Source organism: Colletotrichum navitas, assembly GCF_030913465.1.
Source record: "Colletotrichum navitas strain CBS 125086 chromosome Unknown LY79scaffold_72, whole genome shotgun sequence".
NCBI lineage: Eukaryota > Fungi > Ascomycota > Sordariomycetes > Glomerellales > Glomerellaceae > Colletotrichum > Colletotrichum navitas.
In genome coordinates this window covers 38,578-63,200 of record NW_026850618.1, presented here as the reverse complement: position 1 = coordinate 63,200, position 24,623 = coordinate 38,578, and the positions used below count along the sequence as shown (strand labels likewise).

The 24,623-nt window shown below is 40.1% G+C and overlaps 8 protein-coding genes across 8 annotated transcripts; 2 read left to right on the top strand and 6 right to left on the bottom strand.

Annotated features, from left to right (window-relative positions):
- Nucleotides 1–77: 77 nt before the first annotated feature.
- Nucleotides 78–1,839, bottom strand: LY79DRAFT_639260 (DnaJ domain-containing protein). Its single transcript, XM_060562316.1, has 2 exons — nucleotides 1,588–1,839; nucleotides 78–1,515 (listed from the first exon to the last, which is right to left on the bottom strand). Exons 1-2 carry the CDS (start codon nucleotides 1,630–1,632, stop codon nucleotides 475–477), a joined length of 1,086 nt encoding a protein of 361 aa, XP_060410154.1. The 5' UTR covers nucleotides 1,633–1,839; the 3' UTR covers nucleotides 78–474.
- Nucleotides 1,840–3,034: 1,195 nt separating this feature from the next.
- Nucleotides 3,035–4,075, top strand: LY79DRAFT_695061 (thioredoxin-like protein; the record flags this gene model as incomplete). The annotated part of the gene is made up of 2 exons (XM_060564807.1): nucleotides 3,035–3,039; nucleotides 3,409–4,075. 2 exons carry the CDS (start codon nucleotides 3,035–3,037, stop codon nucleotides 4,073–4,075), a joined length of 672 nt encoding a protein of 223 aa, XP_060410153.1.
- A 1,517-nt stretch (nucleotides 4,076–5,592) lies between these two features.
- Nucleotides 5,593–6,229, top strand: LY79DRAFT_614362 (heterokaryon incompatibility protein-domain-containing protein; the record flags this gene model as incomplete). Its single annotated transcript, XM_060561976.1, has 1 exon — nucleotides 5,593–6,229. A coding segment is annotated over exon 1 (429 nt), but the record flags the coding sequence as incomplete, so codon positions are not given.
- Nucleotides 6,230–6,406: 177 nt separating this feature from the next.
- On the bottom strand, nucleotides 6,407–6,831 carry LY79DRAFT_565379 (uncharacterized protein). Its single transcript, XM_060558727.1, has one exon. It carries the CDS (start codon nucleotides 6,811–6,813, stop codon nucleotides 6,598–6,600), a length of 216 nt encoding a protein of 71 aa, XP_060410151.1. The 5' UTR covers nucleotides 6,814–6,831; the 3' UTR covers nucleotides 6,407–6,597.
- LY79DRAFT_565378 (uncharacterized protein) lies at nucleotides 6,825–7,374 on the bottom strand. The gene has a single exon (XM_060558726.1). It carries the CDS (start codon nucleotides 7,032–7,034, stop codon nucleotides 6,876–6,878), a length of 159 nt encoding a protein of 52 aa, XP_060410150.1. The 5' UTR covers nucleotides 7,035–7,374; the 3' UTR covers nucleotides 6,825–6,875.
- An 11,205-nt stretch (nucleotides 7,375–18,579) lies between these two features.
- LY79DRAFT_672758 (uncharacterized protein) lies at nucleotides 18,580–18,918 on the bottom strand (the record flags this gene model as incomplete). The annotated part of the gene is made up of 2 exons (XM_060564093.1): nucleotides 18,580–18,672; nucleotides 18,778–18,918. 2 exons carry the CDS (start codon nucleotides 18,916–18,918, stop codon nucleotides 18,580–18,582), a joined length of 234 nt encoding a protein of 77 aa, XP_060410149.1.
- A 367-nt stretch (nucleotides 18,919–19,285) lies between these two features.
- LY79DRAFT_523414 (glycoside hydrolase superfamily) lies at nucleotides 19,286–19,645 on the bottom strand (the record flags this gene model as incomplete). Its single annotated transcript, XM_060555533.1, has 1 exon — nucleotides 19,286–19,645. A coding segment is annotated over one exon (360 nt), but the record flags the coding sequence as incomplete, so codon positions are not given.
- Nucleotides 19,646–22,538: 2,893 nt separating this feature from the next.
- LY79DRAFT_565373 (uncharacterized protein) lies at nucleotides 22,539–23,692 on the bottom strand. The gene is made up of 3 exons (XM_060558725.1): nucleotides 23,163–23,692; nucleotides 22,966–23,061; nucleotides 22,539–22,886 (listed from the first exon to the last, which is right to left on the bottom strand). Exons 1-3 carry the CDS (start codon nucleotides 23,652–23,654, stop codon nucleotides 22,710–22,712), a joined length of 765 nt encoding a protein of 254 aa, XP_060410147.1. The 5' UTR covers nucleotides 23,655–23,692; the 3' UTR covers nucleotides 22,539–22,709.
- Between the last annotated feature and the right edge of the window lie 931 nt (nucleotides 23,693–24,623).

Below are 24,623 nucleotides of genomic sequence, written 5' to 3'. Positions count from 1 at the left end.
CCCGAGAAGATGTCCAAAGCGATTTTTCCAAAAAACCTCTTTTTCTTTTTCCTTTTTTCTTTCTTTCTTTTAACTTTACATGTACGTTTTGGACGATCGCCTGGGATACGCTAAGACTGAGAGATTTTCAAACTTGAGCCACAGACATCAGCCACAAACGCCACATTTCCCTTTCTCACGATATCAATGTTTCCCAACGTTTTTGATCCGGTATAGCGTCATGATACTGAACGGTCATATATCTTTTTCTTCTTCTTTTTTGGTGAATGGACGGAGAAGCTGGCTTTTGATTTTAGCTTGTGCGTTGCTGTTCGGTTCAAGCGAACGCGACACCTGGCCGATCACAAGCAGTGGTAACGTCACCAAAGCGCAGCAAGTCACCCTGTGTGCTAGTGATGATGAGTAAGAAAAGCTGCATTGCAATACACTTGTATCATGACCCTCTAGCAGCTTTACGTTCGATGTCTATCATCTCTATCTGTTGCCCTTCGCGCCCGCAGGCGCACCGACCCTCCGCTTCTGGAACGACTTGCCGATGGCATCTCTGACCATTGGATCCGCCCGGATGGTGTTCTGCACGAGCCAGTCCTTGACCTTGGAGCGGACACTGCTCAGCGCCTCCTTGTCGCCGGCGAACGGGGTCATTTCCATCTCCAGCAGCCTGCTCGTCTCGCCGTCGAGGCCGCGCGTAATCGTCTCGAGCCGCTGCAGACCTTCGTCGACGGCGGCGGCCGAGCTCTCGGCCGCCTTCTGCGCCGCTTGGCCCTGCGGGTTGATGAGCGGCCCGATCTGGCCGAAGGCGATGTATATCGTGACGGCCGCCTGGCGAGCCAGAGACACGAGCTGGAACTGCAGGTACGGCGGGCGGCGCAAGGCTGTGCTGAGCGCCGTGTTGAGTACGGCGAGGAATGGCGGCATCTCGGGACGCGTGACGACGATGAGCTCCGCGACGAGGAAGGTGACGAGGATGACCCAGCGCCAGTACCGTCCCCAGTCGAGGTACCCCAGCAGGCCCAGCCCGTAGGTGGCGGCGGCCGCGAGGCCGTAGTACGGGATCGTCCCCTGGAAGATGCCGCGCGAGACGTAGTCGTGAATGGTCTTGCAGTTCTGCCAGGCGCCGACCTCGGGGCCAAAGCGCTCGTAGGCGAAGCGGCGGGCCGGGTCCGAGAGCGTCTCGGAGGCAGTCTTGAGGTGCATGAAACGCGCAGCGGCGGCGCTCGTGTCCCCGCCGATGCCCGCCTTGTCCGGGTGGTAGACGGCGGCGAGGCGGCGGAATCGAGACTTGATGATGCGCACGGGGGCGTTGGCGGCGACGTCGAGGTCGGTGTAGAAGGTGCCCTGCACGCGGAGGGTGCGGTCGGCCTCGACGAGGGTGTAGAGGAGGTAGAAGGAGACGACGAGGATGTGGATTCGACGACGGTGCGTCGCGTACTTTGCGGAACCGGGCTGCGGCTTGGGGTCGCCGGCACGAATGACGATGCCGTAGTAGATTGACTGCACCCAGCCGGTGACTAGCTGCGAAGGAGTCAGTCTTGGTGATCGCGAGCACGGGGTTAACGAAAGGGATTATGGGCGGGATGCACGTACATTGGGCAAGAAGGCCCAGCCTAGAAGGGAGAGGACGTTGGACATGATGGAGCGCTGCGCATCACTGATGGGGAGCTGAAGACACGCAGAGAGAGTTTAAAAAAAAAAAAAAAATCAAGCGTGAAAAGCCACGACAAGAGGGTGTTGCGGAGGGGAGGTTGAGAAATCCGATGGCTGATCCAGGTGATGTCAATTCGCGATCGAGCTTGGGGACTCGCTGGCGTTTTCGACATGGGAGGGAGTGCCAAGAGCTGACCTCATTCCAGCCGGACCTGGCCTAGGAGCCGCCCCGATGCCTGTCCGGACGGGGGGCGGTTGACATGGGTGTGTTGCTGATTATGTCAGCAAGACGTCGAATGATTGACGCGAAAGTGTGCAAATGGCTTTAGGGCCCATTCAACTACGGATTGCCGGGATAGGGTTATATGAAAACTGCCGCCCTGTTCACGATATCCAGGCTATTATCATTTGTTCTGATATATACATATATATGTGTGTGTGTGTGTGTGTGAGTATGTGCGCGCGCTCTTTTACCCGTGGCCTGTTCGGGTTAAAGCTTGAATTTTCTTGTGACTTCATAACCCTTGTGCCTGCTGATGTTACAAGTGAGCCACATCTAGCATTCCTTTAGTATCTCTAATAATCACGGTGGGGGGGGGGGGGGGGAATCACAGGCCCTTAGGAAACTCGCTATTGAATTATTTTTGCCATTCTAGAGACTGATACTTGGTGCTAATTTCCCATAATAAGATGCCGTGGAGTGCCGTGTCATCAGTGAGGACGCTTACTACAGTCCGAAAACCCGGAGAGACACTTTTATTTCAAGGTGCTAGGCCACCGAAATGCCCAGCTGTGTCACCAAAAGGATAGCAGACGATCTAAATTCCCTGCATGAATTCCCAGCATCGTACGGCTGGCCCTTATCTGATTCTTGACATCGGAAGGTAGGGCAGTTAGGACAGATTCACAGAGCTAATGTTCACCTAGTGCTACGTGTTGATTAAACCTATGTCCCTCTGCAGTCAGGCGAAGGCTTCACAACACATTGTCCGGCTAGCGGTCGGAGGTAAGGCGGGGGAGAGCCTTTGTTACCGGTCTAAGCATTTTAAGAATGGAAACGGACAAGATCATCTCTGACCAGTCAGAATATTTGTTGCATTAGATCAGGTTGGACAGATCCGAAGGTTTTGGCTATCCGAGCATTCCACTTTTCCAACAAATCATTTTACAGCGTTCAATCACACACCGGCCTAGAAACAACGGCTTTTCCAGCGAGGGCCAGACACCGAGGGCCTAAGAGCCGGCACAGCGCGAAACACCACATCCAGGAGTCTTCTTGACCGGAAGTAAAGATAGGTACCTACCGGGTAGGGGGAAAAAAGAAAGAAAAAGAAGAAAAGAAAAGGGAAGCCACCTTCCGGATCCACGGGCAGCAATACTCTTCACCATGGAGTAAGTACGGAGAAGCGAAACGAACTTTACTTCTGCGACTCGGCCAAGAAACCGACAGGACACATACTGAGGGTAGAGTGCCAGGCATCGGATGATTGATCACTTTCTAGTGTAATTGTAAGGGCAGAGGTGGGAACATCGCGTGCTGCCGAAACAACCAGGAATATATGTCGTACTGCTATCCAAACATTGCATTCCGGGCAGATGAACTGGTGATTATACTCCATACAACCAACTTCTGGCGCGTCAAGGTTAATTCCGAAATCCGGTACGGCACCGGATCTGGCTGGCTCCTCGCAACGAAGGTGGATGATCTCGGACCGAAGCCTAAATAGGCAGCTGTCATCCCTCCCTTTCCCGTGTCAACAGCTCAACGCGCTCAAATAGCAAGTTATCACAAGAACACGTCCATAAACCAGACGAAGCTATTCAGTGTCAGCTCCTTCGGCACACCTCACCTCCTCCTAGCCCACCCACCCTCAACACGACCATGGCCGATCCCACAACCGCCACCACTACCGCGCAAGCCCCGCAGGAAAAGAAACAGGACGCAATCGTGGCCATCGAAACGCCGCCGGCCTTCGACGACCTGCTCTCTGGTAACACCTACGTCGTCGTCGACTTTTACGCCGCGTGGTGCGGGCCATGCCGTACCATCGCACCGGCCTTTGCACAGCTGGCCGCCGCACACGCGGCCCCGGGTAGCATCGTCTTCGCAAAGGTCGACGTCGACGCTGTGCCCGACGTGGCCAGCCGCTACCGCGTGACCACCCTACCGAACTTCACCCTTATCAGGGGCGGCGAGTCATTCCAGGAGGTCAAGGGCGCGTACCCGGCGCAGCTCCGGAGTGCGGTAGAGGCGATGGTGAAGGAAGCCAAAAAGAAGGGCGGAGAGGAGGGGAACGCGGTAAAGAAGGCCTTGGAGGACGAGAATCGGCGAGTCGGGGTATTTGTCTGGATCTGGACGGGGTGCAAATGGGGCTCGCGTTCAAGTGGGCTCATGACGATAAGGCTGCGAAGTGTCAGGGAATTGTAATGGAATTGCCGGCCTTTCCTGGACCGGGTTGTGAATAAAGTTTATTCTTTCACTTTGCTGAAATTGCCTATGAGATGGGAATACAGACCCTGCCCAGCTCTTTGATGCACTGCTACACGCACACCAGCACCCGGACAACCCGGGCTATGTACATGTAACGATAGTTTGCGACGCGCCTCCGGATGCCTCGTCGGGCACCGGGAGGATTGAACGAATCAGACCCACTTGAGCGCTCTCCCTGACCATGAATGCTCAAAGTCAAGACCCTACCTGGGCATCCGCAGATGAGACGGCAGAGGGTCTTGGCTACTTGTTGAAGCCGAGCCTGAAGAGATAAAAAGATCGAATACCCTCCCAGGGGTGTTGCAGCAGCTATCACTGTCTTAACCCCTTTGGTGGTTGAAGGTAACGCGGGCCACAGTTCGAGTAAGGCTAGAAATCTGACTGTTGAAGCGTGGGCAAGACGGAAGCGCCTGACGAGCCCACTGAGCTGAAATAGGCAGATTTAGTAGAGAAACACTAGATATGTAATTCCACCCATGTAGAAACATCCAAAATTATGTATAATTTACCATCAGTGTTATGTCTTCGGAGCGTGGGTGAGATGATAGACTACGATATTGTTTATAGAATTAAACAAGGATTACGATAGTAATATTACATGTACTTTAACACCTACGCTGCTGCCCTATAATGACGCATACAGACAGCGAGTAGATCTGTTCCTTTATGGAGTCAATTGACTTATGTAAGACACAGAGTCGTTACGAGTAGCCACTGCGCAAATAGCTAGCCGTAGGTGGAAATTCGCTAGTCAGATGCACAGCTGGCTGGACAAGTATCCAGTCATGAATCACGCGTTCCTTGGCGTTGAGCCAACCTGACAGCACTCACCGCTCTCAGCCTACGTCAAGTCTCATTGTTGCCATTTTGACTGTCTGGCAGTTGCGGCTTGGACGTTGCTGTCTCAGATGGGGTATTTCCAGATGGCGATAGGTATTACTAAGCCTTCACACGATTGTACTGCTTTGCTATTTTGATAGGCGACGCCGCACAGGTGCATATCAGTATTAGATTCTCGTATTTCCTCACCTAGTTTACATTGATTTTCTCTAGTGAAACATTCAAAACACTCTTAGTTTCTTCTTGATATCTATGGGAAGTGATTTCGTATGGGCCAAAAACGCGACTGCATCGCCATTAGTTTGTGTTATGTTTGCAGAAGGGGTTGATACGGTCAACCCAGTCAGTCAAGTTGGCTGATGTGGAGAAAGATAGGGGCGAAAGATCTGGGGGCAGCTGGGTGGCAATTTGCATCCCTTTTCCTCGTCTTACCTATCAACCAGGGCTGGAGGAGGCTGAGCGACTGGACAAGCTGACCTTGGCGTTGCCACTGATGCCGAGTGCTTACGCTTGTTATGTCGTGTAATCAAGCTCGCCGGTCAGATAGATGGCCCACGGGCCGAATATTATCAGTTGTTTCCGTAGAATGGCACTATTTGCATTCGATGAATGGAGGCTGCAGCCTGTTTTAAAATCCCCTTTTCAATTTCCAAAACGAAAACTGCGAGAATTAATAGCCTCATTCAAGTTGTCCAAGAGCTCCGAAGTCTTTTCGAACAGCAAAGCACTGCATCCAGAGCGATTGCCCGACTTCTTCGCCCAGAGAACACTGGGACAAGGCAGCCTCATTCCACAGGGCAAATACATCCTTCTCAACAAACATGAAGAGCAAAGACCTCAATATGACCGCCCGACAGGTTTACTTGTACAAGCCAATTTCACTTGAGAGCAAAGACATACGCCTTCTACACTTGTTACCCGGCAAGTGGGAAGAAGACATTCAATGCCAATTGGAGGTTATAGGACTCGAGAAACACCCAGTGTATGAAGCCTTGTCCTACGCATGGGGAGACCCCAAAGTCGTACGGCCTATCCTCCTTGACGGCGAGCAAATGAACGTCACGATCAATCTCGAGTCGGCGCTAAGACATCTGCGATTTCCGGGGTCCACGCGCATACTCTGGGTTGATGCACTTTGCATAGACCAGAAGACCGCTGTTGAGAAGACACATCAGGTCGGTATGATGGATGAGATCTACAAGCAATGCTTTAGGGTTATCATCTGGCTTGACATCTCGCCCATATCAACGCCCAGGATTCGGAACAGCCCGATTGCTAGAGCGCGCAGAGCCCTTTGGCTTCATATTCATAAATGTATTTCGGTCATGCCTATGTCATCTTTGACTTCTCAATGGGCCTTTCGTACCCGCCCGGAGGAATTCGGTGCGTATTTATCCCACAAGTTTTGTCGCACGCCGTCTTCTGTCTGCGGCTGCGCTGGCGATTGTTCAGAAGCTCGACATGGCAACAGTTTCTTTCTGCCATGCAGGCGACTATACGCACTTCAATCCTTTCATGGGTGTGGAATTTTTTGCAGACGACAAGCACTTCCATGAGCTTCCTTGCTTCTACCGTCGGATTTTCGCGTTTGGCGAGTCCTCCTTCCGGTTTTACAATACTCAAGCCTTTGAGTCCTTGTGGGACGGCATTGCCTCCAGCTTGAAAGCTCGCTGGTGGTCTAGGCTTTGGTGCGTGCAGGAGGCCATCCTCCCGCGAGAGGCAGTGGTGCGGAGCGGAAAGTACGAAGTCAGCTGGGAGCGCCTGCAATCGGCAGCATGTAACCTGATGAAGCATGCAAGGACATGTTGCAGAGCAAATAATAAGAAAATACCCATAAGTTACGGTGTCACGCCGGACAACTTACTGGTGGCTCAAACCCAGAAGAAGACCCGAGGCCTTACTCTGGACCCGCAGGCGGAACAGAGTGTAAGCGATAGAAATAACGAGGACCTGGGAAACAGTCTTGACCGGACGCTGAGGCTATATCGCTACAAAGACTGCAAAGATCCACGGGACAAGGTTTACGGCACACTCGGACTGGTGAATCGGACCGCATTTGACGAGGCTTCCCAGGCACTTCTTACGCCCGATTACTCTCGTTCGATTCATGATGTTTTCTGCGGCACAGCAACAGCCATTGCTCGGCAATACAGACAAGGGAATCTAAGGTTTCTTACTGGTGATGGCTTCAGCAGGGAACATAGCGACCTGCCATCCTGGGTCCGCGACTTGGCCTACCGACCTCACGAGACTTCTGTCTTGTACGAAATGGAACGATTAAAGTCTTACGACCTGTATAATGCCTGGATATCCGAGAGCGATGAAGCAGAGACAAAGAACCCACCCGAAGTTCGTGAAGGAATGCTTCTTTCCTTGACAGGTGTCTGCTGTAACAACAAGGTGGGCGAGGTTGTTCGGGTTTCCGAATGCACGTCTTCTAAGCATGACTGGAATATAATACGAGACATCTTGGATTGGCTCCGTGTAGCTGGGCTCAAGGTACCCTACGGAAGGCAGCCGTTCAGGGCGCCAGCACAGCGGGCCTTCTGGCGAACCTTGGTTGGGAACCAGATAATGATTGAGGAGGAGATGCGCTTAATGAGGCTTGATGAAGGTCACGAGGCGTTGTACGAAAACTGGCTATCAAGCGCTATAAGTGCTTGGAGATTGGGAAGACGGCCACCAATGGACGGGAGGTTTTTGGAAGCTCTTCATTGCGCCACATACGGTCGTGGTCTTTTCGTGACGGCGAAAGGTAACGTAGGATTGTGTCACCCTGGCGTACAGCCTGGTGACGAGATATGGGTTTTGAAGGGGGGCAGAGTACCGTTTGTTCTCCGAAAACAAAGTCAAGGCTGCACAGGTTATGGGCCTACACGGTACCGCTTAGTAGGGGACTGTTACCTTGACGGTGTTATGGATGGAGAGGTGTTTAAGGTTAAGCCTTTCTTGAGTGAGATACTATTGGTATGAATTCTAGACTAGTAATTTACCTAAGTGTTACAACCTAGTAAGTTACAGGTAATGTTAGCCCCACCAGGACCGAGTAGCACAGGGGAGACCATAGTTGACCTTTACGCAGTAGGAGTTGACGAGGATGATGTCGAAGCAGTCGGCGCCGACGCTGGGGTTATGTGGTTTGTTGTCAGCGGTTGGTGTTCATTGGCGTCTAAGGTAAGGCAAACTTACATAGTCAAGGAAGCCTGCAGCCGAGAGGCCCCGTTCGCTCTGGAAAGAGTCGCAGTTGTAGGAGCTGTCGACGGCAGTGTCGTAGTAGGTGCAGTCTGAGGCGGTGCCCGGAGCGACGGGGCCGGTCTACCGGCGGATGTGGGCGGGGTGGCAGCGTAAAGGGTGCTTTCTTGGCGTGTCTGGCTAGGGTTCAGGGTTGGGGTTAAGGGCTAGGATGATCGGGTGATATTCAGGGATTGAATCCTTTGCACTACCCGAGGGTGTTAGTCAGCCTTCGTCAAAGCTAAACACCCCCTCCTCACGGAGGGGGCAAAAAAATGGGGTTACCACTAGGAAAATAGGGTTACCACTTGTCCTAACCTAGTCCTACTTTTTATTATATTCTTACTAAAAACAAGTAATTATTTAAATATATTATTAATAAATATTAATAGTAATTAAACTACTTACTTTACTTTAACCTTTTAATATACCTTACTAATATAATAAAAATATAACTATTACTAAAAAAGTAGCTAAGATACTATATATTACTTATTAATAAGTAACTTACTAATAAGTAAGTAAGCTAGTAACTAATATACCCTTTATATACTAGGCTACTTAAGATTATAGTATATCTTATATAGTAATTTAGAAGCACCTCTAGGCCCTTTAGGAAGGCTATAACCTCTATATTAGCCTAGATAAGCCTAGCTAGCCTTAGTTACTTATAAAGGCTAAAGATATAGCTTTTAGTGCCTTTATTATATAGCTTTATAAATCTAGCTTTTTAGCCTTACTACTCTAGGTTAAAGAAATAGCTAACTACTTTTATAGTATCTAAGGTTAACTACTAGTCTCTAAGTACTTTATCTAAAGCTAGCTTACTAACTATTTAAAGCTTTAGAAAAAAAGCACTATTAAACTAGTTAAGTTATACTAAAAGGGGGCTAAGTTAAACTTAGCCTTAATAAAGGACTTTTTTACCTAGTACTAGACTACCCTTTATAAGTATAATATTAGCTTATTTAAGATATAGAACACTAATAAATCTAGGTGCTAGATTAGCTACTTTAGTAGCTAGCTATATATAATTATTTTTAAGTAGCTACTAAAATATAACTACTTACCTAAAGTTATAAATCTAGCTAATTAAGAGTTATATACCTTAGTTAGGTCTAGTAATATATTTAGTAATATTATTTTAGTATATATAATCTTTAAAATATAGCTAGTTATTACTTAAGTAAATTACTAAGTCTAAGAAAGTGTCTACTTTATATATTTACTAACTAGCTTCTTTAACTAAGAGATTATAATAGACTATATATAGTACTTTAATATAGAGTTATATATAAGGTTAATAAAGTATTACTAGATAGGCTACTTTTTTAAAGACTATTTTAGTATTAATATATATAGTTATAATACTTATAATTTATATTTACTTAATAGTTAACTAAGTAAATAAAAAGTAAAGTATTATAACTATTAAGATACTATAGAAAAGTTAAAGTAGCTATATTACTTTTTTTTTTTAATAGATTTATAGGCTATATAAGTCTAGAGTATATAAAATATTATATTAACTTTAATATTATTTTTACTTTTTTTTTACTTTATATAATATATTTTCTTTAACTAATAAATATAAGAGTCTTCTAATACTTTAAGAAGGCCTAATAGATAGTGCTCTATAAGTATATATAAAAAAATAACCTTATATTTATAAAAGGTAACTTTATTACTACCTTTAATACTATAGTTAAAGAGGCTATTAGTATATAGGTAATATAGCCAGAGGCAGTAAGTTATATAATACACTGCCTACTAGCAGAATACTTTACCTTTGCCTATACACAAAGGTACTACTATACTTATACTTCTACTTTACCTTATTAACTAGTTAACTATTAATAAACTAATAAATTAACTACTTTTTCTTAACCTTTATAATATTATAAGATATAGGATCCTTATTAATTAACTAGTAAAAACTAATATTAATTAATAGTTAATTATTACTAATAACTAGTAATTAATAAGGCTTACTATTATAGAGTTTACTTAGCCTACTATAACCTAGTAGACTACTAACTAAGTTAAGTATTATTAAGGCTACTTTACCTCTACAAGAAACACTATAGTGTCTATTACGCTATTAGAACCCCTTTAATAAGCAAGAACCTTTTTATACTAACTATAGCGCTATTAAGAAGAGATACTTAAGTAGTAATAATTACTACCTTATTTAACTTTTTTTTTATCTTTATATTTACCCCTTTAGAAAACTTATCCTTATTTACCTTATATATATAAAACTAACCTAGCACTATCTAGACTTATAAGTGTAAGTTATATTAAAAAGAAAATTACTACTTAATTACTACTATAAAAGTTATATAGTAATTACTACTAATTAACCTTAATAACTAACTTTATAATAAGTTAATTTAGTAGTACCTTATACCCTAAGGTGCTTACCTCTATAGTAAAATATATTAACTATAAGAAGTATAGCTAAGAAATCCTTTTTAATAAGTAAGACCCTTTTACTATTTACTTCTACTTTACTTATTATATAGCTAAATAGCTAAATATACCCTTATAGGTTATAAGCTCTAGAGGGACTTTTAATATTACTTTAATAAATAAATAAAGCCCTCTTTAGTACTACTAGTAAAACACTACTATTAATTTTTTATAACTTCCTTTTAACTAAGGCATCTTTATACCTAAAGACTATTAATAAATTACCTTATACTTTATTACTATTGTTAATAATAATAAGTTTTATATTTAGATAGATAAAGAAGTTAAAAAAGTATAGTATAAGTTAGTAATATTTAATAGGCTTATTAAAATATATAATAGCTTCTTAAATAATATCTAATATAGTTATATTAGCCTAGAGTAGTATAAGTAAAAACAGTAATAGTAACCTATTACCTATATAACTAAATAAAGCCTAGTAATATTTATAAACCTTAAGTAATAACTAGTAATAATATAGGCCTAACTTAATAAATAAGTATAGAAGTTATAGTAGTAAAAGTAGTAAACCTTAGTATTACTATAGTAGACTTAATCTATATAAATTTACTACTTCCTTTATATAACTTAATATAAGGACTATCTTAATAAGGTAATAGTCTATTATCCTTTTTTACTTATTATTAATTATAGTAAGAACCTTTACTTACTTATACACTAATCCTATAGAACCTTAAGGTATAGGATAGCTACTACTAATTAAGAGTAGTACTACTAGTAACTATTTTTTTCCTAGTAATTAGGTACTTAACTAAGATTATTACTAATAAATCTAAGTATACTAGTAAAATATATAATATACTTAACGTTAAGTTAAACTTATTCTATAATAACTATAGTAAAATTAGTATTAAAAGACACTAGATAGTATTAGCCTTCTTATTAATACTTAAAGGTAAGGCTTTTACCTTTTATTTTACCTAAATTAGTAGCAAGAATATCTAAGACCTTACTACTATAGTTACTTAAATAAGAGCTTACTTTAAGAGCCCTAAAGCTATTTAAATATACTTTACTAAGTAGAAATACTACCTTTTACTATATTATATATAATAACCCTAAGAAGAGTAAGCTTAAAGTACTTAAGAAACTTATTAATAAACTTAACCTTATCTAGTAAGTATTACCTAATAGCTACTATAATAATAAAGTCCTTTAATCCTAGCTATTAAATATTACTCTAGAGTTTATAAGTGTAAATTATACCTATTTAATCTAGTGCCTATATTAAAAGAAGTCTATAACTAACTATAGTTATTAGTAAGTACTATAATAAAATATAATAATAAGGTTAGCTAGTACTAAGTAGACCTTAATAATTAATACTAGGTTAACTATACTTACTATAGCTAAAGGTATAACTAGTAGTTTAGTAATAACTATAGTAATAGTAACTATTATAGTAATAATAATAGTAACTATAATACTAAGAAGTACTATATTACTATAAGCCTAGTTACTAGTTAATAAAATATACTACTAATAAGTAATATAAGGTATATTAATAATTTAAAAATAACTACTAAGTAAAAGACTCTTTACTAACTATATATTAAACCTTTTTTACTAGCTATAAAGGTAGTTACTTATAAAAAAAGAAGGTAATAAAGATAATAAAGACCTTAGTTACTACCTTTAAGGTAACTATACTCTTAAAAGTAGTAAAAATAAACTAGAAGGTAATACCTTTTATACCTCTACTATATTCTTTAGTAGTACTACCTTTAGTAGTAATAAGCTTACCTTTAGCCTAGCTAACTAAGCTATCTATTACTAGTTAAAAAGGATAACCCTAGTGTAGTATTATTAGATCTAGCTACCTCTTTTATATTAGATTATTACTTATTAGTACTTTTAAGGTATTTTACCTAATATAGGCGTAGTAACCTTCTCTACTACTAGTTACCTATAAGTAACTATATTATAGTAATCTAACTATTAGTAACTATTAATATAGCTACTACTAGCTAAGTAAAGATCTAGTTTAGTAGTAGTAATACTATTTACTTAAAGGGCACTATTATAGTTAGTATACTATTTAGGCCTATTACTTTTATATAATACTATAAATATACCTTCTTACTTTACCTAGTAGATATAGATTAACTACTTATTTACTTTAATAACCTTATAAATACCCTTTAATAAAGTAATATTATAGTACTAGTTATATAAAAATAAGGGTATTTATAGATACTCTTTAGCCTACCTAAATATAGCCTTACTAGTTACTACTTAACTAATATAGAGTTATAATAACTTTACTAATAATTTAGGCACTTATTAGTCTACTATCTTTATAAGGTTCTTTATAAGGCTAGTTATAAGGTTAAAGTTAAGGCTATTAAGTACTTAACTAAATACTACTATTACTACTAGCTTATAGAAGGCACCTTTATAATTTAAATTTACCTTATATAATAACTATTCTTTTAACTATAAGGTTATTATTAATTATATACCTTAAAGGTAACTAACTAGTTCTTTATATTATTAATACTATAACTACCTTTAATATAGTATACTTTCTTTATAATATTTCTATAAAGACTATATAGAGGCACTTTATTACTACTAGATTAATGTCTACTAAGGACCTCTAGACTAGATTATTACTAACGTAGGCAAAACTTTACTATAACTAAATTTTTATATAAAGCCTATATAATAGGTATTAAAGTTAAGATTATCCTTATTAAGGTAACTATAGTATTAGAAAGGTTAAATAATACTATATAGTGCTTTAATAGGCCTATAAAATTATACATAAGGAGTACCTAACTACTAACTAAGAATTTATCCTTTAGAGGTAGTTAAGGTAGTTAATAATACTATAGGCCCTAATAGCCTTATACTAACCCTTTAGTATTTAGTCTTACCCTATATAACTACTAACTTTACCTTTTACCTAATATTATTTAATAGGTAACTACTATCTAAAAGGCTACTAATAACCTTATAAGAGCTATATAATATACTAAGTTTATAAGGCACTTAAGGTATATAATAGCCTAGATACCTCTACTATTAAGACCTACTATTAGGCAGTAAGGTATAAGTATAGTATAAAAAGGTAAATAGTTAGCCTATACTACTACTATTATTAATAGTAAAGATTATACTATTAATATTAATAGCCTATATAACTTCTATTTTACCTTAGTTAAACCTTACTACACTAAGAGAAAATAGGTAAGCCTACTAATATAAATCCTTAACTTAACTAACCTATAGATACTAACTACACTAGTAAATATAAGAATACTATTATTATTACTATAAGAACTAGAAAACCTATCTAAATAGTAACCTTTCTCCTCTGTAGTGTACCTATAGGTAACTATATAAGACCTTAGTTAATGTACTACTATAGGAAATAGATAAACCCTTTAGTGTCTTCTTCTTAGCTAAAGAAGAGGCTAATCTAGCACTTATATAATAACTATATAACTAAGGCGTTATTACTATACCTAGTAAGCCCTTTAAATAGTTAAAAAAAGCAAAATCTAAGGCCTTATTAACTATAGTGTATTTAAGATTATTATATATAATTCTTTATTTACTAGGGCTATATCTTTAAATTTACCTTATTAATAAAGTTAAAAGTAAAAATAATAAGCTATATAAGAAATTATAACTTATAGTATAAGGTTATAGTAATAATAGTAAAGAAACCTTACTAGTTTAGTTACCTATAATTTAAAGAGCTAGCTAGTGTATAATTCTTATGTTTACTTTTCCTTTATAGCTAATAGTAAGGTAATATAGCTAAGAGATATAACGTAGGCCTATATATAGTTAACTTTATAACTTAACTACACTATTTATATATAACTTCCCTTTTAGATCTATAATTAATACTTTTAAGGCACTATTATAAAGGTAGTAAAGCTATTATATAGCCTTACTAAAGTAGGTACTTATTAGTAGGTAATATATAACTACTACTACTAAGAAAAGCTTAATATAGTTACTACTTTATATAACCTATACTTACTTCTTTTATCTATAAATAACCTTAACTTTATAATAATTAAATATAAATAGATAATATAATTAGCCTAACTAGCGTTAATTTCTTTAACTATAAGGATAATAAGCTTACTAAGGTAAAGCTTTTTATAAAAAAGAAAATTTTACTTATAGAGAATAAACCTTTAGCGTTTAATAAAGGGATTATCTCCTTAACTTTAGCTAAAAACACCTTTATTATACTTTACTAGAAGGGCTAGGGCGTAAAGCTAAGACTTATTAACAAGAAATTACCTATAGCCTAGTAAAACTATATCTAGTAGTATACTTAAGGAGTATATATTACTTTTATCTATTAGCCTAAAGTATACTTTAACTTATTTACTATAGCCTAGTATAAAGAGCTTAATAGTAAAGCTATTTAGTAACTTAACTAGAGAATCTAGTAGTAGATAAATATACTTAACTATAGCTTTACCTTTATTCCTTTTAACCTACCTAATATAAAGCTTTTTATATTTATTAATAGATCTTTTACTAATAATTATAACTTAACTTTATAGTTAGGATTTATTATCCTTTTTACTAATAAAGAGGTTAATAATAAGTAAAGTAAGTTTATCTTCTATAGTAATATCCTCTATTTCTTATTAACTAAATCTAAATAAGTAATATAAAGTGTTCTTATATTAGAAGTCTATAGTATAGTTATAAGTATTAATATAGTATATACTCTCTTTATAACTATTATAATAGTAGTAAATAAGCTTAGTAACTTATTAATCTTTACTATTATCTATACTAACTTATACTTACTATATAAGTACTTAGTAAAGTTAGGTACTATTTACAAGAAGTACTTAATAATTAATATTATAGTACTATAATAATTATATAAGCAACATAAGCTCTTTAAGGTATAATAGATCTATAGTAATAATAACCCTGCTAATAGGTTTATAAAGTCCTCCCTAAACTAAGCACTTAAGAGTCTTATCTCTTATAATAAGGCAAAGATATAGATAAAGGGATAAGTTATATAAATATAATAGGAAATAATAAGAACAATAGGATATAAGATAATAGGCACTTAGAGAAAGAAATAGGTTATATAAACTATATAGATTAATAGTAGTTAAATCTATTTAACGTAGGTATATACCTCTAATAGCTATAGCTAAAGAGAAATATACCTAAATAAGATAGTGTAAGCCTACCTCTGCTAAGTAAATAGATAAATAAATTTATAGTAGTATATAACTATAAAAAGTGTAATACTTTTGCTTTTCTTGTTTTTATTACGTTTTTAGGCTTTTTAGGAAGAATAAGAGCGCTAGCGACTTTTACTATATAAGAAAGTTACTAGTGTTAGTATATAGGTAATATAGCTAGAGGCAGTAGGTTATATAATACACTGCCTACTAGTAAAATACTTTACCTTTGCCTATACGCAAGGGTGCTACTACACTTATGCTTTTACTTTACTTTGTTAACTAGTTAACTATTAATCAACTAATAAATTAACTACCTTTTTTTAACCTTTATAATATTATAAGATATAGGATCCCTATTAATTAACTAGTAAAAACTAACAGAGGCCTTTACTATTACCTATATTATAAAAGGTTTTAAGAAGGTAAGTATATAGCCTATATATAATAATATTATACTTAGCTAACTAGTTAAAAGGATATAATAAAGTAATAAAGATATACTATTATATCTTATTTATTATTTACTATATAATAACTACTTTAATAAAGTAATCTTTACTATTAACTATATAAAAAAGAAATATAGTAGTATATAAAGTAGTCTTTTAAAGAGGAGATTTAAAGTAGTAAAATAAGTAATTTATAAAGGATCTTTTACTTATAAGTACTAGTAGTAATACCTTAAGGACTAAAATACTAGACTAGAAATATAGTAATAGAAAAGCTAGTACTAGTAAGCTATTAAACTATAATACTCCTTTATAACTAGTATTACTATTATAAATATAAAGGAAGTATATAATAAGTAAGTTATAAAGGTAATATAAGTAAAAATATAGTACTAATAGGTAGTAGTAAAAAGGATAGCCTATAAGTAAAAAAAAGAAGTCTAGTAGTAATAAAGTACTACTAAGTATTAAAAGGTAGATAAATAAATAAAGTAACTAACCTTTAAATAGTAGCTAGTTTATATTAAAAAAGATTAACTATATATCTTATTTAACCTTTTAGATCTATAGTAGTATAATAATAATACTAAAGGTAAAAAGAAATTTACTATTAACCTTAACCTAGCTTCTCTACTATAGTATATACTTAACTAATTTAAGTATATAGTAAGACCTCTTAGTTAAGGTAATATTAATTAGGTATTAGCTAATATAACTATAGAGGTAGTAAGGCTAAAATTTAACCTTAAGATCTTTATAGATATTAATAACCTTATTAATAAGGATATTAATTTAGTTATATTAAGTAAAGAATTAGTTAGTATACCTAAGAGTAATAATAATAATAATAGTTATATATTATTACTATTACTATTAATAATACTAATAGCTAGCCTTTTAATATTATAAGGTCTTTTATAATATAAGTTATAATATTATACTATAAAAGATAAAATAAATAGCTAAAAAGCTATAAAGGTTATACTATAAAATTACTTATTTATACCCTTATTAATATAAATAAAAAAGGACTAGTAATATATAGTAGATAATAATAAAAGTAATACCTATATTATAGTAGTAATATAAATTTATAGTTATTATATAAAAAAGGAAAAAAAAGTACTATTATAAAGCCCTTAATTAAGGCTATTAATTAATACTACTCTTATTATTATATAACGCTATAGGTGTTATTGCTTTAAGAAATAAAAAGTTGACTATACTATATAATGTACGCAAAAGTGAGGGTATTTGTAATAGGGGTTGGTAACCCCTTTTTTGGAGTGGCAACCCTATTTTTTCGCCCCCTCCGTGAGGAGGGGGTATTTAGCTCACAGCGCTGACTAAGTTGCCCCCGGGTAGTTATTCTAGTCTTCGATCTAACCTTCTCTTGGCTCTCCACCTTAGCCGGGATAATCAACAATGTGCTACAGCTTTACCCCCTAATGCCACCACCTGGACAAACTAGCTTACGACGTTATATGGGAATTGAGGAAACCAAAAGTCCGAATGACTGCTAACAAAACTGCAGGGTATTATTTCCCTCCAGGCAACAGCTACTATTTCAGTCTCCTGATTCCAGAACACCATTGGCTAAGCCTTGTCTGGCTGACAATCCCACCCAACACCCTACACACATATCAGTCACAGTCACAGTTACACACACACCATGGCTATATCCAAACTACCTGCAATCCTTAAAAGTTCTTTTCGCCCCTCGGCGGGCACCTCATGGACCACCGGAGAGGACGTGAGCGAATTCTACCGCGGCTAGGGCTTCACCATCTACTGCACCGCCTACGGCCCGGCCACCGACGTGCAGTGGCGCACCCTCCTCGACAAGACCCGGGCCCAGGTTATTTCTGAGATAGACTGTTACGTCGAGGTCGGTGCGCGATCTGGCTAGTATTGCGCCTGCTCCGAGGGTCGTAGACGAGATGCCTGTGTATAACGGCGAGCTAACTGGGTCATTGCTGACAAGCAAGATATCAAGCGGCAAATGAGGCGGTGGAAGAGGAGGCCGTTAGGATTCTGGACGGCGGGAGATTTGGGGACGATAAGTATAAATCATGGAATAGACTTAAATGGCTGTTCAAACCATCGGTATGTCTTGTGGCCAGAGAAGTTAAACCCAGAGGTAGGTAATAAACTACACAAAAATGCAAACAGTGCCCCGAGAGCCCTCAGTTGAAGTTGGCCGTATTGACGGAAAAGCTGTTAATCGCTGCCTCCATGACCCTTAGGTCGTGTGGTTGATCAGGAACGTGTTGAAGAAGTCGCGGTACCACTCCCTCCAGAACTCCAGGATCGCGATCCGGTCTCCGGGGTTGGCCTGCAGAGTGCGTGTCAGTCAGCAATCTTCACGATATACATACAGCTCAGGGTTCCGCCATAACCAGTTCCATTCCGTTTACCTGTAGTTCCATTGGGTGCTGACATTGTTGATGACGGTCGTCAGTCGCCCGTTGACGTCGAGAGTTGTCTGGCGGTCCAGGTAGTAGATGACGCCGATGTAGGCCTTGAGCTTCATTAGGACGTAGTTCGACTCGCTATCTCGGACTTGTCTGGAGAAGCTCATGCTCACGGTGCCCGACCGGGCTGTTGCGCCATTTCGAAGCCTGGCCAGTCGTCAATCTCCGTTATATGAAAGACATCCATTGACAAGCTCAGTAAGGGCAGACCTTCCAGATGCAGCATCTGTCATGAACTAGCCAATGAGATTACCGTCACAGGGGCGTTCAACTGCAAACCTCTATCAAAATTCATTCAGACGCAGGAGAAGCCTTGGTGATTGCTGTCTTACTGTTGTAGAACTGTCCATTGTTGCTGCTAAACGGGATCGCTACGTGTGTAAGTCAGAGGTTGCCACAGTCATCCTCACTTTCGAAATCAACCACCTGGTCAAAGAGCGAGTCACTCGGATGCAAACCTCTGAAGTCATAGTACTAGAGAATCAAGATATCCGAAAACGTTGTCGCCGTCGGGCCCGGGTCGTTCAAGGCCCAGCCGCCTATAGCGATGAAGATCTTCAGGTTCAGGTCCTTCTTCTTCAGCACCACCAGCCGCTTGTACAGACCAATGTACGACTCCACTGCCAGCAGTACATTGAACGTCTTGGGGTCGGTGGTGGCGAAAGCAAAGTTGATGTGTGTGTATAGCGGGAGCGGCATCTGCTCCGGATGGAAGACGTTGCACGGCCAGTTCGAGGCCCATCCCTTGAAATACCCAGTCACACGGGCATTGCCTCTGTCCTTGTAGCACGTCTTGGCCGTGACCTTTTTGTCACCGCAAAAGTACTTAGTTGTCTATTGAGAGGTTGGTTGTTGGCCGGTGGCTGAGATTGCCATCTAAGATCTCGATCGGTTGAAGATTGGACAGATGTTTACACCGCAGTAGTTGTGCTTGAAACAGCACACTTTGAGAGGGTATTTATCCCTATGAGCCCATTGAGCTCCGTAGCCCGGATTGCATTCCGCTTTGCGATCACAGTTTGAGATGCAAGCGTCCTTTCCACAGACTCTGCCACCTCTCAAGTTAGCCAGCTGCACGCAAGAACCTGGATCTTCGAGGCATGATATATCGTTGTACACCGGCCGGTGCAACCGGCGAATGGCATCCATCCAAAGAGAGCATTTTAAAGCGCAGTTTATTTCTGATGGTTTTGGTGATGTTCTATGTAGGGTGGATGAAGTTTATTGCGTTCTATATCTAAGCAAGAAGAAGAGGTTGTGGGTAAGCGCTGCGGCCGTCCGGCCAGCGTATTCCGTTTTAAAGGGAAGTGTTAAGAAAGTAAAGGTGGGGTAGATACGATTGAAATAAGAAGCGGGCTGGCATAGAAACCAGATATGCGCCCATCCGCCCCTGGACATTTTTGTGAAATGGTGTTTGTTCCAAATGACAGTGTTCCCCCTAACATCGTCGCCCACGGGCGCAAAAGGGCGTACATATCATATAGTCAAAAGGAAAGGCCAAAACATACAACACCAGGTATTCGCTGGTCGTCACCGACCCAACTACTAATCCGGCCCTTATGAAGTCTTTGCTGTGAGAGCCTGGACTTCCTATTTTGGAGATCTTGCACTTCTATCATCGGAAGACAAGGCTCCCTTCGCAGCCCAACTTTACGGCATAAGGTAAGTTCTTATTAAAACATGATTATACTATTTTTACTGTTCTAAACTCTACTGACTACAGCAGATAGCGCTTAGATATGCGTACTCCCCTATTACTGCCTTGGTTGATTTCCTATATCTCCCCTACTTCTAAAAAGAAGAGAGTTAGTAACAGACTTCAGTTTTTTAATTTTATATTATTCTCTATCTTTTGCCCCTTAACACTTATAATTTCCCTCCTATAGTGTTTGTTATCTTAGTATTAATGATGGTATTAATAGTTCTTTACTCTAAAGAGTCTAGTAAAGCACTTATAAGGTGAGCCTTGTGAAATGCCTTTATTCTTTAATTTAAGTAGAAAGAATGGTAGGTGACACGTTCTATTATTATAATCTTAGGTAGAAAAGAGTAAGTTAATAAGCAGGTAGGCTATATAGGAGTTTATTAACAAGGGATTTTAGGCGTTCCTATCTGTTGGTGGTGAGGGGCCTGAAATGTCCAACAGGGGTTGCAGGGCATAACGTGGTTCAGTTAATCTTAAATTCAGTTTCTAATATAAGTTAACGTTGTAAGCGCCGTTCTTGCTTTTTATTGACCTGGCAGCGCCGAAAGATGGCTCAGCTGGCCAGTTTGTTCCCAACTAGCCCCTTGCTAGCTGCCCATTGGCCCATTATGCCCTTCCTGCTGGCTTCCTGTTAGCCTCAATCTATTATGTGTTTACTAGTATCTTGTTTACATATTAACTCCACTTGTTGTTAGGCTTGTTGGTTGAATGTGTTGGTTGTATATTTTCGGTTAAATGTGGTCTGGGTTTTATTTTGTTTTACCTTGGAAGTGCTAACTAGTGGCTAGGCTGATAGGAATGCTACTTATCCTGCCATGGTGGATAAGATATTTACTTGTTGTGATGTATGGCCTCCTGTTGATTATCTGCTGATCGTTTTCAACCCCCTTTATGGCTTTATCTTGGTTACTTGTTGATGTATTGTTGGTAATGGCTAGAGTCTTTCTGGTTGTAGCTTTCTGTTGGCCTCCTACTGGTGGTGATGCATGACGTTAGTCCAGTTTGGCGGGCGTCTTTATTGTTACGACCTAACAAGCTACAGGTGATGTAGCCCTACTAGGCAAGGTAAAGGCAGAAAACGGGCGGTACAGTAATTCTATTGGTTTGTTTGTTCGTTTGATTGATACACGGTTATGAAGTTGTTTTTATGTTAGTAACTAAGCCCGGATAGCGGGGTCCGGCAGATAGCCGAAGTGTTCAAGCATTACCGTATCCTCTCAGCAAATGTGAAATCCGCACGGGCCACGGGCTGCTGGAAAGGGGTAAGCGGGCTGGCAGAAACAGGGATCTAGATGTGGCAAATACAGGAATTCATTTACGTCAGCAGCAGGTAGGTGGCAAGGGTTAGGGTTATATGGGTGGGTGTGTGTGTAGGTAGGTTGACCGCCTGTTATAATGGGACTAGCGTGTGGCCCGTGCGGATTTCACATCTGCTGAGAGGATACGGTAGTCCGAGCCGCCCTACTTCAATAAAAACTGTTAGGCCGTACGTACACAACCCGCTCCGCATACATAAGAGCCGACAAGTACCTAATTAATCTAGACCTACTGCCTAGATCTACTATAATAACACGTATATCTATAAGTCTAAACAGGCAGTCTAGAACGTAGATAGTTAAGCCGTTTTCCTATGACTTTCTGTGACCAAATAAGTGCATTATGACAGTTTACCTATAACTATAGGTATTAGGTCCTAAGCATTTGAAAAGTACAGTTAAGTACTTATAAATTACTAGGCAGACTAAAAGCTAAGAACCAGTACCTCTCTCCTCACAATCCACCAGACTATTTATCTTCTAAGGAAGTACCTACTAGTAGGGTTTCTATTTGTCTCTAAAAGACGTTCTTCTTCTAATCTCTTTTCGCGTTATATTATCAGATAGCTAGCTGCTTGTAGCTAGATTGTTTTAGCCCAAAAGCGCCCAGGAAAGAGGTTAACTAGATCAAAAAAGAAGGAGGCCATCGACAATAGTTTCACAAGAGCAAGACCAGTGCTGTAGATAATCCGAGACACTGACAGCGCTGCGCAGTTGCTAACGGATTAGATAGGGACATAAGTGTGGGGCAGGTTATGTAGATTGACAAGCTGGCCTCATGAGTGCACGCTGATATCAGCAGCCCGATGTCGAAATAATGCACCTCCCGCAGCGAAGCCTGTAGCGTAGGTATATCTGTTGGCGGAGGCACCGGCAACTACTCGTGTCCTTGAGCCTCCCGGTCTGCCCGGTTCTCTTGCTCCTGATACTCGTCCAGCCTGTCCATGCACCTCTCTCTATCGTACCGCTCCGTGAAGACGCCCTCTTCCCGGTATATCTGCGCTTCAGGTACATCCGGACTGGTGCAGTGTACGTGTTTTCTATCCACAGCAATCTAGGTTGTAATTATAAATTAGCATAGAGAAACTACTGAGTTTATACGCCGCCGGAGCGCAGAGGTAGATGCTACTAACCATTTCGAATTTTCTAAACATTTCTTTTGCTATTGAGAAGAACTCGCGAAAGGTATAAGTCTGGAGCCTACGCCAAGCTTCTTCATCTGGTGCTTCCTGTCACCCACGATATTGGCAGCTTATTCATACACAGCAGACAGACTGTTCATAGGGATAATGGTGTCTGTGAGGAGTGATGTGCGTTACTGAGGACTTACTGGGTTGGATAATCGAGTGGGCTTCGGACCAGTCTGTGGGTCTGCGACGACAATTGTGCCGCGCTCTGTATCAATAAAAATGTAACGACCATTATGACCGGATGGAATCGTTGCATAAAAAAACACATGGGGCGGTATATCAGAGATACTGCCCTCATAAGGCTCAAAAAGAGACTCATTTGCATACTTGCTAGGTAAGTTTAGGACAATCTCACTAGTGAAGTCTACAGGAGTAGCGTTCCCGTAAATCTGCCACGGGTCCCAGTCGTCCTCCTTTGTGCGGCGGATGTAAGGGATATGCTTCATCAGGTCTGCTACGGTGTTGTTCTTGCCTAGACAGAAGGACTTGACGAAGTCGGGTGTGATGTGCTCCCAGCCGCCCTCCGGGGGGTGTTGGATGACTTCTGGGGGCAGATAGATCTGAGTCAAGAATTCGTAGTAGGACGTGAGCTCCGATACGAGCTCGTCCCTAGAGTAGGAGGGCTGCGCCATGTTTGGAGCCGGGCGGAAGGGCGGGAAAGATGTTGTAGGTGCAAAGAATGAATTAACGCCCAAGTAGGGAGGGTTTTGAACTTATCTAAGGTGATGGAGAAAAGGCGAACAAGGGTACTAGAATTATCATACGAGGCCTAGGAAGACTGAAACACTCTGTTGGAGCACATAACATCTCAGCGACTCAGCAGGCTCAATTACTTAGCGTACCAATGCAAGAATTCATTAGTTGCCAATCTCGGCAACGTTAGACTTACCCGCAACGGGGCCGCCTCCAGTGCCAAACCTCTTCGGGCTAAGAGATACCTTGGCATGAGTCTCGCAACGAGGACGCCTTTCGCCTTTCTATTTCCAGTGGGTGTTGGTTATGTGATAGAATCAGCCCGTCAATTTACTAGTAACCTAGTCCTAGCTCTGTAAGACTTATTGGGATAGCATTAGGCCTACAAGCCTGTGGTGATCCCATCCACTCTTTAGTACATAACTACGAATAAGACACTCTTCTCTGCTCACTCATAGATGCATATTCCGCTGGCCACCCTGACTAACCATCATTCTGTTGGTTCTGTTGCTGTTGGTTCATTAAGCCTTGGCCGGCCTCCCTCCTGTAAATGTTGTTGTTGTGGTTGGTTACAACAATCCCATCCCTCTCTCCAGGTCGTACCATGTCGGATATTGCCCGAAGAGTATTGCCCCACAGATGAGGTGATGAACTTTGTGTTGGTAGCGCTGCCAGTACAACCAAGGCTGCGTGAAACAGGGCCAGGTAAATTAAGCTTGTTGGTTCTTCAGTCGTCAACTGCAAGGGACACTACTTAATAACCAATTTTGTCTCTAGGCCCCAACGTCTCGGTCTCTTAGCATGGAGCTTTGCTGAAAATCCCGCGAAGCAACCTGCTCTCTCGCCACCAAGATCCGGTGCTTTAATTAAGCTTCTCGTTTGCCCTGTCAACAAAGCAAAGCATCACC